This window comes from Myotis lucifugus, unplaced genomic scaffold, assembly GCF_000147115.1.
Source record: "Myotis lucifugus unplaced genomic scaffold, Myoluc2.0 scaffold_889, whole genome shotgun sequence".
In the NCBI taxonomy this organism is placed as follows: Eukaryota; Metazoa; Chordata; class Mammalia; order Chiroptera; family Vespertilionidae; genus Myotis; species Myotis lucifugus.
This window is the reverse complement of record NW_005871937.1, coordinates 128,482-144,806: the sequence shown is the minus strand read 5'-3', so window position 1 is coordinate 144,806 and position 16,325 is coordinate 128,482. Positions and strand designations below refer to the sequence as shown.

General features: G+C 46.6%; 1 protein-coding gene across 1 annotated transcript; it reads left to right on the top strand.

The window, feature by feature from the left end:
- Positions 1 to 3,215: 3,215 nt before the first annotated feature.
- On the top strand, positions 3,216 to 12,815 carry LOC102426790 (histone H2A.V). Its single transcript, XM_006106707.3, has 5 exons — positions 3,216 to 3,349; positions 6,123 to 6,200; positions 8,304 to 8,417; positions 11,470 to 11,599; positions 12,488 to 12,815. Exons 1-5 carry the CDS (start codon positions 3,347 to 3,349, stop codon positions 12,547 to 12,549), a joined length of 387 nt encoding a protein of 128 aa, XP_006106769.1. The 5' UTR covers positions 3,216 to 3,346; the 3' UTR covers positions 12,550 to 12,815.
- Positions 12,816 to 16,325: the final 3,510 nt, after the last annotated feature.

Here is a 16,325-nt window from a genome sequence, read left to right as displayed (position 1 = left end):
AGGGCAGGCAGGAAGCTTGGCTTCCTCCATCGCCGGGGACAACCCAAGCCTCCTGCTCGCTCCAGCTCTGTGGCCGCCACCATCTTAGTTGGGTTAATTTGCATACTCACTCCTGATTGGCTTGTAGGCATAGTTTGAGTGTAGTGGAGGAACGGCTAATTTGCATGTTTCTCTTTTATTATATAGGATGTTTCTATCCTCTTCCTCTCCCTTCTCTCCGAAATCAATTTTTTTTTTAAATACACTCTACTGATTTTCCACAGAGAGGAAGGGAGAGAGACAGAGAGCCAGAAACATCGATGAGAGAGAAACACCGACCAGTTGCCTCCCACACACCCCCCACTGGGGATGCGCCCGCAACCCAGGCACATGCCCTTGACCGGAATCGAACCCGGGACCCCTCAGTCCGCAGGCCGACGCTCCATCCACTGAGCCAAACCGGCCTCGGCTGAAATCAATTTTTTTAAATCAATTTTTAAAACATTAAAAAAGAGAGTATTGCCCAGCTCAGTGGTGTGAGCGTTGACCTATCAACCAGGAGGTCATGGTTTGATTCCATCAGGGCACATGCCAGGGTTTTGGGCTCAGTCCCCAGTGTGGAGTATGCAGGAGGCAGTTTCTATCTCTCCCTCCCCCTCCCTCTCTGAAATCAATAAAAACACATTAAGAAAAAGAGTATAAATCTTGTGAAATTTACTCCCGAGTATTTTATTCTTTTAGATGCTATTGTAAATGGAAGTTCTTTGTCCCTTTAACATTTTGGACATATGAATATACTGCTCACTCAAAAGTTGATTAAATAGCCCAGCCGGCGTGGCTCAGTGGTTGAGCATTGACCTATGAACCAGGTCACAGTTCGATTCCCTGGGCAGGGCACATGCCCAGGTTGCTGGCTCAATCCCCAGTTGGGGGTGTGCAGGAGGCATCTGATCCATGATTCTCTCTCATATTGATGTTTCTATCTCTCTCCCTTCCTCTCTAAAATTAATTTAAAATTTTTTAAAAGTTGATTAAATAATCGCATAGAAAATCCATTGTCTTAGGTTAGATTTCTCAGGAAACAGACTTTTACATGGGGATTTACCTTCGAGAAGTTTCCTGTGGAATGCTCTTGGCAACATGACTGAGAAAAAAAAGGAAGCAGGATTAAGTAGAGGCAGAAGTTGAACTGGGATGCAGTGTTAATCATCCACGAAAATCTGCAGCTGGAAGGGCCCTTCAGAGTTGTCCCAAATTAAGGCAAAATATCCATCAATCATTGGAGGGAGGCTGCCCCTGAAAAGGGGTCTGTGGGCAATGGAGCTCCTTTGGGCCAAGTACAATTTGTGGGAAAAGACTACTGATCAATGATCATTCAACACACTCTCCCATCTCTAAACAGGACATAGAAATCAGTAAAGGGACTACTTTGTCTGTGATGAGAACCAGTTTATTTCCACCTAACATTTTCCTGGAAATCTCAATCAATGACAGGAAGGCTGAGGGGTGGAGTGGAGACAGTGAGTTTCCTGTTAAGAAGTTAGCATTCCCTCATGAATTATTTCATGTTTGGTGCAGTGCCTATGTCTATGCTTATGCCAGTACACTATCTTTTTTCCTTAAGTTTTTTGAAAAAAATATTTTTATTAATTTCAGAGAGGAAGGGAGAGGGAGATAGAAACATCAATGATGAGAGAGAATCATTGGTTGGCTGCCTCCTGCACGCCCCACACTGGGATTGAGCCAGCAACCCTGGCATGTGCCCTTGACCCAAATGGAACCCGGGACCCTTCAGTCCGCAGGCCGACGCTCTATCCACTGCGCCACACCGGCTGGGGCCCAGTACACTATCTTGATTACTGTAACTTGGTAGTTTCCAGTTTTACTAGGACACAATGGGCCTGATGATATGAAATAGCTGCTCCAGGTCACAGCACTAGTGAGTGAAGGAGTCTGTATGCAAATTCAAGCCTTTCCACCAAGTGACTGTCTCAGTGGCTTTAAAAAACGTCCTTGTTTCCCTTCCTTTGCCCAGTGACTTTCACGGAGCCTGGCACTGTCCCAAGCCCAGGGTAGCGGCCTAACAGCGGCTCCGTGGGAGGGAAGCCAATGCAACCCGGGCACTAAGAGCGGAGGTGGCAGGGCCCGGGCGGCACCCCGTCCGGGTGAGGGTGTCGGGAGGCCGGAAGGGAGGACGTCTTCGCTGGCACCTGAAGGGTGATGGTCAGCAGGCGAGAGGCTGCAGTGGGGCTGTTTCCAGCGCAGGCCAAGCCGAGTGCCCCGAAGCACGCGGGGGGCAGGGCCAGGAAATGCGCGCCCTCCGAGGATTTGGATCTTGCGCGGAGCCCACGAGGTCACGGAAAACACGCTGAGCGCTGCGTGTCCACAGGGCGGGGGTCGAGGAAGGAAGAGGGGGCTCGGACCAGGAGCAGTGGCCGCGGCGCAGAGCTGTGCGCGGGCGACGGCACTGCGGGGCCTGCGCCATTAGTCCCCCGGCGCGTCTGCCTCCCCGTGACCGGGAAAGGCTCCCGGGGACACCCCGGCAGGTCGCTCTGACGGGGGAGGAGGCGCGGGCCCCGTCCGCTAACGTCCAGGCTATTCGGCTCCCCACACGCCTCCGGGTCAGGGCCTCCTTCCTCACCCGGCCCTCGTCTCCTCCAGTCCTTACCTTCCCTCCTGTCACAGGGTCTTTCACACCCGGGCAGGCCCGCCCCCTGGTGAGACCTGTGAAATGCCGGGCGGGGTCGGCGTCCGCCGGGATGCCAGTCCCGCTAACACGTACACGCCCGGGGAGTCATAAGCCCCGCGGGCAGAAGCGACGCCCACAGCCTCGCCAGTCCACAAAGTTCAGAGCCAGAGAGCCGACTCCGCGAAAGCGCGGGAAAACCGCCGCCGCCCTCCAGTCGCTTATGGTTGGCTAATCCCGCTGTGGTTTCCCGAGGCCCGCCTCCCTGGCTCGCGGGCGGTGTTCTCATTGGCTCATCTCCTCCCACCGTCCACCCTCACTGGTCCATCCCTCCGCTCGTCAGGCTCTGCCGCGGACACAGGCGGAGAGCGGCGCGAGGCCCCGCCCCTACTCGCGCACTTGCACGTCCAGTGGAGGCTGGAGGCCCCGCCCCCACGTGCCGTGTGCAAAAACAAACAGCCGTTAGGGAGGAGGTGCCGGGGGGCGGGGACTGGTTAAAAGGAGACGTGCGATTGGGCGCTCGCCGAGGTTCAAACTAGCAAGGCGAGCGGCCATTGGTCGGGGCGGCGCGAGGCGGGCCCCGGTTATTGTCCGGGCTCCGGCGGTGACGGCGGCGGCGGTCGGTGCTGCGGGAGCAGCGGCGGCGGCTCGGCGGGAGCGAGGGCGGGAGCGGCCGAGACTATGGTGAGGGCGGGGGCGGCGGCGGGGCGAGCGGGAGGCGGACGGGCGGGCCGAGGCCGGGCGGCCTGAGCGGGCGGCAGCACCTCCGCCAGCGGCGAGTGCGTCTTGAGTGCTCAGCGGTGGCCGAGCGGCGGGGACGCAGCGCTCCGGGGGACGCGCGGGTCCCCAGCTCATCGGAGGGCCTGGCAGCCCGGGGCCGAAGCCCTTCCGCGGGCGGGCGAGGCGCAGGTCCGGCCGGTGCTCCCGGGGTCGCGCGCGCACGAGCGGAGCGCCGTGCACCGGAGTCCCTCTCCGGCGGCTAAAAATACCGGCGGCACTGACTTGTCACCGAGCCCGTAGGATCTCAAACTTGAGCGGAAGTCAGCCGCGCCCGTGAGTGTGCGGTGTCCCGCCGAGTGCGGAGCCCAGCGGAGTCCCGATCCGGGGTCGCCGGTTGATGGGAGGTGTCCCGTGCGCCCGAGGTGGCGGGTCGGACCCCTGTGGGGCGCGCCGGGACCGGCGTCTCCCTCTGAACCGGGAGCACCTACGGATGGAGACGGAGAGAGCGCAGCGCCGCGGTTCGTTCCCCGGCGTCGCCGACGGTCGGGCGGTTCGCAGAGCTGACGCCGCGCGACGCCGGGCTCTGGGTGTCCGGTGCCCCTGGCTCCCGCCCGGGAGCAGCCCCTGCGGCGGCGGGTTTCTGGCGCCGGTTTCGCATCTGCCTCGGTAAAGCGAGAAGCAGGTGCCCGCGGGGCTCGGCGGCTTTTAGTTCATCCTCGTTCCCAGTTCAGAGACGGGCGGACCCGCTGAGGACCTTTTTGTTTGTGTTGTTGTTTAATATATTTTTATTGATGTCGGAGAGGACGGGAGGAGAGAGAGAGAGAGAGAGAGAAACATCCGTGATGAGAGAACCAAGGACCCCTGCCTCCTGCACCCCCCGCTGCAGGTCCGTCCGCAGGCTGGCGCTCTACCCATTGAGCCACACCAGCCAGGGCGGTTTCTAAAGGTTTTATACCGGGCAAAGACTTCTGGGAGGAGTAGGTGAGAGGATAGTGTTAGTTGATCTGACCTCAGAAATAAAAAAACTGTGTCCTGACCGGTTTGGCTCAGTGGATAGAGCATCAGCCTGCGGACTGGAGGGTCCCGGGTTTGATTCCGGTCAAGGGCATGTACCTTGGTTTCGGGCACATCCCCAGTGCGGGGTGTGCAGGAGGCAGCTGATCGATGTTTCTCTCTCATGATGTTTTTGACTCTCTGTCCCTCTCCCTTTCTCTCTGTAAAAAATCAATAAAAATATATTTTTTAAAAAATAGAAGGAAACTAAATGTAAGGAAGCGACATGAATTAATTCTTAGACATTTCCTGCTTCTAATTTTTGTCACAGTCTCTTTTTTAAAAAAATATATGGTTTTCAGAGATAAACATTAAATTAACAGAGACATGCACTTAGGACTATACACAGGTGATTTTATAAAAATTGATATTAAAGACACATCGACTTGTTCCACTTATTTATACATTCATCGGTTGATTTTTTTAAAATATATTTTTATTGATTTCAGAGCGGAAAGGGAGGGAGAGAGAAACATCAATGATGAGAGATTATCATGGATTGGCTGCCTCCTGCACGCCCCCCACTGGGGATGGAGCCCACAACCCCACATTTGCCTGACGGGGAATCAAACCCTGACCTCCTGGTTCACAGGTCGGGGCTCAACCACGGAGCCACGCTGGCAGGGCTCATCGGTTGATTCTTGTATGTGCCCTGACCCAGGACTCAAACCCGCCACCTTTGCTGTACTGTAAGATTCTCCAACCCACTAAGCCACACCATTCATGGATGTTTAACTTTTTTTCCCCATTTTTTTTTTTTTTTACTTGTTTCTTCTTTACTCCTAGAAGAACTAAGTTCTGAATGTTCTTGTGGAAATTATATGTTGACATGAAGATTCTTCAGTCTGAAATTTGAAAAATATGTTCAAATTTTTAGCAATTTCATTTAAATAAGTAACGTTTGACCTCATCCTCCTATCTGATAATAGACAAACATGCTAATTGACCATACCTTCGCTACGCCTTCCATAGGCTAATCAGCGTGATATGCAAATTAACCGCCAAGAAAGATGGCGGCTAATTTGCATACTGCAGGCAGGGCGGGACAGCGCCATCCCGCCTGCCCTGCCGCCATCTGGGCCTGCTGTCTGCAACCCGGGGTGGCAGGCGTCCCGTGTGCGACTAGCCCGGGGCGGCTGGGCGGTGCAGCAGCAATCAGCCAGCCCGCCCAGCCTCCATCCGGGAGTCCCGTGTGCGACCCGACCCGGGTGGCGCCCCAACTCCCGGATCGGCCCTGCCGTGTGCGCGACCCGGGGAGGCGGGGCAGGCACCGAGGGATCGGGCCTGCCATCTGCCACCCAGGGAGCGGGCCTAAGCCAGCAGGTGGTCATCTCCCGAGGGGTCCCAGACTGTGAGAGGGCACAAGTGGGGCTGAGGGACACCCCCCAACCTCCCCTCCCCTGCCAGTGCACAAATTTTTGTGCACCAGGCCTCTAGTTTTAAATAAATTAGCAAGTGGTGATAAACCATATGTATATTAAAAAATAAATAAATAAATAAATAATAAAATAAAGCATGTATATTGCTATGTATATTGTATGTGTAATTACATCATTATTAATTTATATAAAATTGAGGAAGGAGATTCCCCGGATTTTTTTAGCTGACTAAAATAAAATTAGAAAAATTCCGTTTCCTGAATATTTTGAAATAGCATCTTCACCTGGAGCCTTTTCTCACTTAGGCTGGAGGCAAAGCTGGTAAGGACAGTGGGAAGGCCAAGGCGAAGGCAGTGTCTCGCTCGCAGAGGGCTGGGCTACAGGTAATGTATCCACGATATTGTAATTCATTATTAAATTCTTTACTGTTGCAATTTCACGACCCATAGAAGTTCATTAATTACAAAAATATACTACTACTGACCTTTAATAATGAGATTAATTGGTCAAAATTTAAATCATAAAGCAATTATCTTTTAATTTGTATTCTCTTCTTCCAAACGAGAACAGTTATGAAGAGGTCTAAAATAAATTCGGTAAATTTGCTCTCTTAAAATCTATTATTTCTAGATTATAACTATGTTTCTGATTATTTTGTAAATTGTATCAAAAGACTAAATATTTCCAAACTTCAGATATTTGAATAATTACACCTTTAATCCACAGACTAAAAATTTTCTGGATGAGTAAGAATTATTCTGTATATATGAGACAGTTTGTAAACAGGAAAGCTCGAAGGCCAGACTGTAAGGTTTGGATTTTATCCTCTTGGCAGTGGTGAGCCACTGAAAGTTTTTGAACAAGAGGCTGACATGATCTAGATGGTACTGCAGGAACTTACACTTGATGGGTACATTCTATATTTTAATTCATTGTGTAAATTTCTATTAGAATTTATTTGAAGTGGGAGATGGAAGACAGGTGGAGGCTATTGCAGTGGTTTTAGGAGTAAGGTAATACATACTGAATTAAGTGGGACGGATGGGAATAGGAGTCATTCATGTGCTCCCAAAAAGTGGGAGGAGAGGTATGGTGTTGAGAGGAAAGTCAAAGGTTTCTGTAAGCCTTAGAACTAAGGGACACAGGAGCTTGTGGTAAGGACAAGTTATAAGATTTAAGAATTTAAGTGCAGTCATTTTGGAGTTCTACCAAAACATCCACATGAAAATGTCCAAAAGTTATAGATTTGAGTCCAGCTTTCCAAGTGAGGTGATAGAAAGAATTACAAATTTAAAATCATTTCTGTAAAATTGGTAGTTCATGCTATAAACGAGTTTCCAAGTAGAGCATAGGAAAGGAACACAAGGATAGTGGTGAACCCCTGAGAAACACACAGAAAAGACTGAGGAGTAGCAGAGTTTGGAGTTAGTATTAGAACTCTGTCATCTGCAATCCAAGAAGAAATGTTTCTGAGGTCCTACTCTGTGCCACAGGACAATCCAGTCACCGAGATGCATGGGAAGTTAGTTCCAGCCCTACCCCCACCCAGATCAGGCCTTTTCTCCTTCAGGTTGCCATCTAGAGGCGGCTGATACATTTGGTCATTACAATGTTACCCCTGGTCTTCAAGAATGGAGAAAATAGGTAACAAGAAAGAAAGAGTTTCAGGATTTGCTTTTAAATTTTGCCTTCCGCAAGCAGGTATCTAGGCTGTAACGGAAGCACTTGACTTAGACACGTGGAGAGGTTTTGAGCGAAGTGCACAGTGGAGAGGAAGCTGTTGGAATGGTGGGGCCAGGGACAGGGTAAGGAGGATCCTTAACACATGGGTAGACGATAGTCAAGGGTGCAGATCAGGGGGAGTAGGGCATTTTGGGAATGAGGAAGTACCCCTTTTCAGAAAGAGGGTGTAAACAATGAAAGAATGGTGCTGGTTGTTGTTTTAGAGAATACTTTATTAGTTTCTGCTCAAACCCATGTAGATTAAGACCTTACATATTTAACACAGTGTGTTACCAAATGGTGTTGGTTTTTGTCAGGTCACCTCTTGAAACAGAATGGAGTTGAGGCTGAAGGAACGTGATGGAGGTTCAGAGTCACGCGAGGCTGCTAGGTGAAGGAATTAACAGGACATGAATGTGATGATGAGGCCACATGGAATGTGCAGTTGATGCCTGCAGAGCAGTTTCTCTTTATGTTACGATGACCTTCCGTATGATGCAGAAACTATTATAAACCCTGTGGTGGTTTGTGTTCTTTTAACTTAGATTCTCTTTTCAGGAGGGTAAAAGCAGGCATGAAGATTTGGGGCTAAATACTAGGATACAACACACAGGCCCTAGACTGTTAATTGCCAAATAAGTTTGGCTTCTAATGTGGGTAATGAAATTGTTTAACTCCTGCTTTCCTCATTGTTTGCCTCTGGTTACGCTCTGTGGTGTGGTGAAGGCTCCTCGGTGCCTCCATTCAGACGGTGTCTCTTTCAGTTTCCCGTGGGCCGCATCCACAGACATTTGAAGACTCGCACCACAAGCCATGGAAGGGTCGGCGCCACCGCGGCCGTGTACAGTGCCGCAATCCTGGAGTACCTCACTGCGGAGGTGTGTAGGGGATGTTCGACATGGAAGTGCAAAAGTACAGGCCTAGAAAAGGCGGGAAATAGGAGTTTAAAACAAAAAAGACACATCTGCTTGTTGGTCTCTCTCTTTTTTTAAAATATGTTTTTATTGATTTTAGAGAGAGAGGAAGGGAGAGGGAGAAAGATGGAAACATCAACCTGCTGTGTCCTGCATGCTCCCTGCTGGTAGCAGTTTTAAATGTCTTAATCGGCCTGTTACCCAGCAGCAGTGTCAAAGAGAACCTTGGTTTACTCGTTCTCAAAATTAAGCAAGGGTCATCCATCATATTTTTAAGTGACTGCCAAAGGAATTTAAATACTATACTGTTAGTGAACTCTGAAGTAAGTATATAATCAGTAGAAGTTACAGCATAATCTCTTTTTTAAGAAATTTGGGGTGGGGGAAAGGTTTGCCAGTGTGATAATTTTTAAAAATCACAAATATAGCCCTGACTGGTTTGGCTCAGTGGATAGAGCATCAGCCTGCGGACTGAAGGGTCCCAGGTTCGATTCCGGTCAAGGGCATGTACCTTGGTTGCGGGCACATCCCCAGTAGGGGGTGTGCAGGAGGCAGCCGATCGATATTTCGCTCTCATCGATGTTTCTAACTCTCTATCCCTCTCCCTTCCTCTCTGTAAAAAATTAATAAAATTTGAGAAAAAAAATAAAATTAAAAATCACAAATATAATGTGAAGTTTGATAAAAGACATAATCATTCTGGTTCTCTGCATGATTGTGTGCATAATCTGCTCTATTGTGCTCAGCTTCCCATTTCGGGAGGTACAGTTACTTGAGCAAGAGTTGTTGTTTGTGGTGGTGGTGTTGTTTTAATGTCTTTATTGATTTTTTTTTAATATATTGGTTTTTTACAAAGAGGAAGGGATAGGGATAGAGAGTTAGAAACATTGATGAGAGAGAAACATCGATAGCTGCCTTCTGCACACCTCCTACTGGGGATGTGCCTGCCACCCAGGTACATGCCCTTGACCGGAATTGAACCGGGGACCTTTTAGTCTGTAGGCCAATGCTCTATCCACTGAACCAAACCAGTTAGGGCTGGTTTTTTTTTGTTTGGGTGTTTTGTTTTGTTTTTTGAGGGAAAAAGGGAGAGGGAGAGAGATAGGAACATTAATGAGAGAGGAACATCCAATTGGTTGCCTCCTGCACACCCCCTACTGGGGATCGAGCATGCAACCCAAATATGTGCCCTGACCAGGAATTTTTTAGAAACTGATTTTTAGAAAGAGAGAGAGATATTGATGAGAGAGCAGAACATCAATCGCCTGCTCCTGCACACCCGTGCCTGGATGGAGCCCCAAACCCAGGCATGTGCCCCATCAGGAATCACAACAGCAACCTTTCGGTGCCCAACCAATTTGAGCCACACGGGATATGGCTGGGCAAGAGTTCTTATTTACTGGGTCATGGACCACCACTCCTCCACCCTAGCCCCTCCGAAGGAAAATGTGGTTGTGAAACTCCTTGAGCTGTATCCCAGGCAAGTCAAGTGCGAGAGGTAGCCAACCTAGTGGAAACAGATGGTGGATTTTACTTGAGAAAGATTTAGGTTCAACCTATATGTTAATTATCTTTGCTGTCTTTTCATTAACCTTACCCAGGTCATTTGTGTCCCGTTGTACATTTAAGATTAAATTACGGTGGCCCTGGTCAGGTAGCTCAGTTGGCTAGAGCATCATCCCGATACACCAAGGTCACGGGTTCGATTTCTGGTCAGGGCACATCCCAGGTTTTGGGTTCAATCCCCAGTAAGGGAGCATGTGCAGGAGGTAGCCCATCAATGTTCTGCCTCACATCAGTGTTTCTCTTTCTCCCTCTCCCTTCCTTTCTCTCTAAAAATCAATAAAATTAGCTCTGGCTGGTCTTGCTCAGTGGATAGAGCATCGGCCTTCGAACAAGGGTCCTGGGCTCGATTCCAGTCAAGGGCACATGCCTGGGTTGCAGGCTCGATCCCCATTAGGGGGCAGCCAATCAATGATTCTCATCACTGATGTTTCTCCCTCTCCCTTCCTCTCTCAAATCAATAAAAATATATTTTAAAAAATAATAGTAAAGATAGAGGTGCCAGACCAGAGTCCCAAGGAAAATGAGATGGGATTCTGGTAGATTTTAAAGCATGCCAGTTACTGCAGATGTACAACAAGGCTTCCTACGCTCTAAGTGCAGAGGGTTTGTGGTTATTTTTGTAGACTATCAAAGGGTTTATAATGCCAGTGTGGTCTTTAAAGGGCTTCTAGCTTATTGTGTACATACTAGTATAATAGGATCCAGTGATGTTAAAAACTCTGAATAAAAATAACTTCTTAAAAATCCATTCATTTATCCATTCAATTTTAGAGAGAGTGGAGGGTGAGAGAGAGAAAACATTGGTCCATGGGCTGACACTAACCATTGAACACACCAGCCAGGGTGATGAAAATTTTTTTGAATTATATTTTTAATCTTTTCTACAAGTGCTAGGAAATAAGTTCTAGCCATTAAAGGTTATACAAAAATAGACTCCATGGTTTTTCTAGATGTCCACATTTAGAATCTTGGCTGAGGAAAAATATCCCTTGGCCTTACTTTTTTCTATAGAAATAGCTTTTTGCTGAAGGTTCTAGTGCTCTTGTAGAAAATGAATATTAAAAGGCCAAGTGAAATAATGAGAGCTCTCTAAAGGCATAAAAATATGAAAAGGAATGAATTTTGGAGTTGTTGAACATTCCTGTGACCTCTCCTCCAGGGGTGCTCATGGAAGACAGTCTGTTCTCAAGAATATGATTGTTTTCAAATATATTGGATGGGACTTGTTTGTATGTTTATATTCCTATCCATTGCCAAATCCATTGTTGGAGGAGCATTAACGGATACCCAGGGTTCATTAAAAAATATGAAAAAGGAAAATGTGCCCTTTGTTTCTGATATTCTGTGTGTGATGTGCCGACGCTACAGTGATCTTTGAGCTGTAAATGCAAGTCCACCGGACCCTGCAGCACACACCTTGTCTGACGTGCTGTCCCACTGGTGCTTGCAGGTGCTGGAGCTGGCGGGCAATGCTTCCAAGGACCTCAAGGTAAAGCGCATCACCCCCCGCCACCTGCAGCTCGCCATCCGGGGGGACGAGGAGCTGGACTCGCTTATCAAGGCTACCATCGCTGGGGGCGGTACGTATTGTCACCTCTTCAGAGATTGCCATTGGCCTTTCTAATCATAAGTGTACATTCTATATGAGGTCATCGGGTGAGTCAGTGTCAGTGAAGGTGAGGTGTAAGGTGGTGTCCCTTAACCCTTTTGGGGTCATCTTTGGAGTACCTCTTGAAAGCTGTGGTTATTCTTCTCCCCCAAAGCACACAGAATCACATCATTTTATACATACAGTCTTAGAGGAGTTCCTGGACCTTGAAGTGGGGCCCCCCTTGGTATCGTATATAATAAAAGCCTAATATGCTAATGGTCCGGTCGTCCATCGCCTGTTCAACCAATCAAAGCATAATATGCTAATGATATGCTAAGGCCACTCAACTGTACACTATAATGTGCACTGACCACCAGGGGGCAGACAGTCAACCGGTCAGCCAGTCACTATGACATGTACTGACCACCAGGGAGCAGATGCTCCAACTGGTAGGTTAGCTTGCTGCTGGGGTCCGGCTGATTGGGACTGAGCTAATTGGGACTGAGCTAGATGGGCCCGACACACCCTGGAGCCCTCCCTCGGTCCCTCCGTAGCTGGCCAACCTCCAGCATCCCTCCCCAGCCCCGATTGTGCACCAGTGGGGTCCCTCGGTCTGACCTGTGCCCTCTCGCAATCCAGGACCTCTTGGGGGATGTCAGAGAGCCGGTTTTAGCCTGATCCCGCAGGCCAGGCCGAGGGACCCCACTGGTGCTCGAATTCGTGCACTGGGCCTCTAGTAGATACATAAATAGGATCAGATATAAGAGAGGACTTAAGTAAATTTCACTCTTTGTATAATTGCTCTTTTTGGTTTGAGACACTGAAGTTGTTAGATACCGCTAGCTTAATGTTTAATTTGTTTTTAATTTCATTTTAGGTGTGATCCCTCACATCCATAAGTCTCTGATTGGAAAGAAGGGTCAGCAGAAAACTGCTTAGAGAATTATTTTAACTCTCTTGCTCCCTGTCATTGTACTGTAACTAGGACAGAAGAAATATTGGGGATATATGGAATTTTAAGAAATTAAATGGAACAGCATAGATAATTACTGTAGACATGGTAAGAGAAACATTTGTACATTCTTAGACTCGAAGTTTGATAAAAGTATCTTTTCACGTGGCAACAGTTGTGTATTGATTGGCTGGATTTCTCCCATGTATTTTATACAAAAATGGAATTGATAAACCATTTTTTACAAAAATAATTTGTCTCAAATCTGTTCTGTTTGTGATGTGTTGGAAATATTTTACTCATATGAAATTTTTTAATTTTTTAATTGGTTATATACTCAGAATCTTTTTTTTCTATATTCCAAATCATCTTAAAATAGAATCTGGGAATATAGCTTTACCATAATTGATACCATATTATTTTGAGTCTTAGATGCTATCCATTTCTAGTGTGCACTGTTTTTACATATTTCCAAAGAAAAAAAAACTGCCCATTAACCATGATATGCCATTGATAATGAGATGCATACCAGTTTCAGAAATGTTAGAATATGAAAACGTACACTTAACATTGTTGAACTCAGACAGCGGGACTATTTGATTTACTGTATGGCAGGCCCTGTGCTAAGTTCTTTACTGACCCAGAAACTTTATTACCCCCACTTTAAATATGTGGAACCTTAGGCCCACAGAAGTTAAATGGTTTGCCAGGAAACATTGGTTTTGTAGATAGAAACGGCAGAGCTGGGATACAGACCTAGACTGCCTCACCTCAGAGCCCACACGCTTACCTGGATTTGAAGTTAAATTTATCCGAGTTTTCTGCTTTGGGCTTAAAATTCAAATTTTTAGTGGTCTTTTATTGATACAGTAACATTCAGTAATTTGTTCATTTTTAAAATTATTTTTCAGTTTCTAAGTAACTTGTGAATTTTAAATTAATGTACCAGTTAGTGGTACTTCAGAAAGTATTTTCTGCCTGGAAGTCTCAAACAAAAAACATAGGGTAGTTGAATGGATGCAAAAACATGACCCAATTATATACCGTCTACAGGAGACCCACCTCTTTTTTTTTTTTAATTGATTTTAGAGAGGAAGGGAGAGGGGGAGAGAGATAGAAACATCAATGATGAGAGAGAATCTTTGATTGGCTGCCACCTGCACACCCCCTACTGGGGATCGAGCCTGCGACCCAAGTATGGCTGGAATTGAACCTGGGACCCTTCAGTCCACAGGCCGATGCTCTATCCATTGAGCCAAACCAGCTAGGGCGAGACCCACCTCTTTTGATCTTCACAGATCACAATGGAATGAAATTAGAAATCAACTACAGTAAAAACACTCAAAAACATTCAAACACAAGGAGCAGTGGTTCTCAACTTTCCTAATGCCGTGACCCTTTAATACAGTTCCTCATGTTGTGGTGACCCCTAACTTCATTGTTACACATTGAACATAATTAAAGCATAGTGATTAATCACAAAAACAATATGTAATTATATATGTGTTTTCCGATGGTCTTAGGCAACCCCTCAGAGTGAAAGAGTCGTTCGATCCCCAAAGGGGTCAAGACCCACAGGTTGAGAACCGCTGACATGGAGGCTAAATAGCATGTTATTAAACAACGAATGGGTTACCAATGTGATCAAATAAATCAAAAACTCCCTGGAAACAAGTGAAAATTAACACATAACCCAAAATCTCTGGGACACAGCAAAAGCAGTTTTGAGAGGGAAGTTCATAGTGCTACAGGCCTACCTCAAAAAACAAGAAAAATTAATAATAAACTAACACTACAACTTAAGTAGAGAATAAGAAAAGCCCAGAGTAAGTAGTAGGAAGGAAATAATAAAGATTAGAGCAGAAATAAATGATATAGAGACTAAAAAACAATACAAAACATCAATGAGCCCAAGCCAGTTTGGTTCAGTGGATAGAGCATCAGCCTGCGGACCAAAGGGTCTGGGTTTGATTCCTGTCAAGGGCATGCACCTTGGTTGCAGGCTCCTCCCTGACCCAGGCTCTGGTCAGGGCTCCTGCAGGAGGCAACCAATCGATGTGTTTGTGTTTCTCACATTGATGTTTCTCTCTGTCTTTCCCTCTCTCTCCTGCTTTCCCTAAAAATCAGTGAAAAAATATCATCGGGTGAGGATTTAAAAAAAATAAAAGGACAGAATTGAAGGGAATCACAATACCAGATATCAAGTTATACTAAAAAGCCACTATAATCAAGACTGCCTGGTACTGGCATAAGAACAGGCATACTAGTATAGGTCAATGGAAGAGAACAGAGACCCTAGAAATTGACCCAAGTCATTACACTCAATATATTTAAAATCCCCACCCTATGATATTTTCCCATTGATTATTAGAGAGTGGAAAAGAGAGAGAGAAAAATACCGATGTGAGAGAAACACATCGATTGGTTGCCTCCTGCATGAGCCCTGACCAGGGCCAGGCTGGGGAGGAGCCTGAAACCAAGGTACGTGCCCTTGACTGCATGGATTCTTCAGTCTGCAGGCCAATGCTCTGTCCACTGAACCAAACCGGCTAGGGCTCAAGTAATACTCGACAAAGGAGGCAAGAACATACAATGGAATCAAAACATTCTCTTCAGCGGAAACCGGTTTGGCTCAGTGGATAGAGCGTCAGCCTGCGGACTGAAGGGTCCCAGGTTCGATTCCGGTCAGGGGCATGTACCTGGGTTGTGGGCACATCCCCAGTGGGAGATGTGCAGGAGGCAGCTGATTGATGTTTCTCTCTCATCGATGTTTCTATCTCTCTCTCTTCCTCTCTCTAAAAAATCAATAAAAAATATTTTTAAAAAAACAAACAAAAAAAACATTCTCTTCAATAAATGTTGGGAAAATTGGATAGATACATGCAAAAAAATGGAACTAGACCACCAACTTACACCATACACCAGAAAAAAACTCAAAATGGATAAAAGACTTATAAGTTGTGAAAATTATAAAAATCCTAGGAAAAACTGTAAGCAGCAAAATCTCAGACCTCTATCCTAGCAATATGTTACGAATACATCTCCTAGGGCAGTGGTCGGCAAACTGTAGCTCGCAAGCCACATGCGGCTCTTTGGCCCCTTGAGTGTGGCCACGAAGTTTCAATCGCACTGTACTTGCGCACCCGCACGTGGTATTTTGTGGAAGAGCCACACTCAAGGGGCCGCAGTTTGCTGACCACTGTCCTAGGGCAAAGAAAATTGAGGAAATAAATGGGAGTTGATCAAAATAAAAAACGTCTGGCCCTAACTGGTTTGGCTCAGTGGATAGAGCGGCGGCCTGTGGACTGAAGGGTCCCAGGTTCGATTCCAGTGAAAGGCATATACCTTGGTTGTGGGCACATTGCCAGTAGGGGCTGTGCATGAGCCAGCTGATCGATGTTTCTCATTGATGTTTCTAACCCTCTCCCTTCCTCTCTGTAAAAAATCAATAAAATATATTTTAAAAATGAATAAAAAATACATTAAAAGTCTTCTCAGCCAAAGAAGCCATCAACAAAATGAAAAGGGAGCCCACTGTACGGGTATATTTGGCAATGATACATCTGATAAAGGTTTAATATCCAAAATATATAAGGAACTTAATACAACTTAACAAAAGGAAGACAATCCAATTAAAAAATGAGCAAAGGACCTAAATAGACACTTCTCCAAAGAGGACACAAATGCCCAAGCGACATATGACAACATGCTCAAGTCACTGATCATCAGAGAGATGCAAATTAAAACGAGGTAGCACCTCACT

Coding starts and splice junctions, on each gene's coding strand:
- LOC102426790 (XM_006106707.3), top strand. Junction 6,201..8,303: donor CGCAGAGGGCTGGGCTACAG/GTAATGTATCCA, acceptor TGTCTCTTTCAG/TTTCCCGTGGGCCGCATCCA. Junction 8,418..11,469: donor TGGAGTACCTCACTGCGGAG/GTGTGTAGGGGA, acceptor TGGTGCTTGCAG/GTGCTGGAGCTGGCGGGCAA.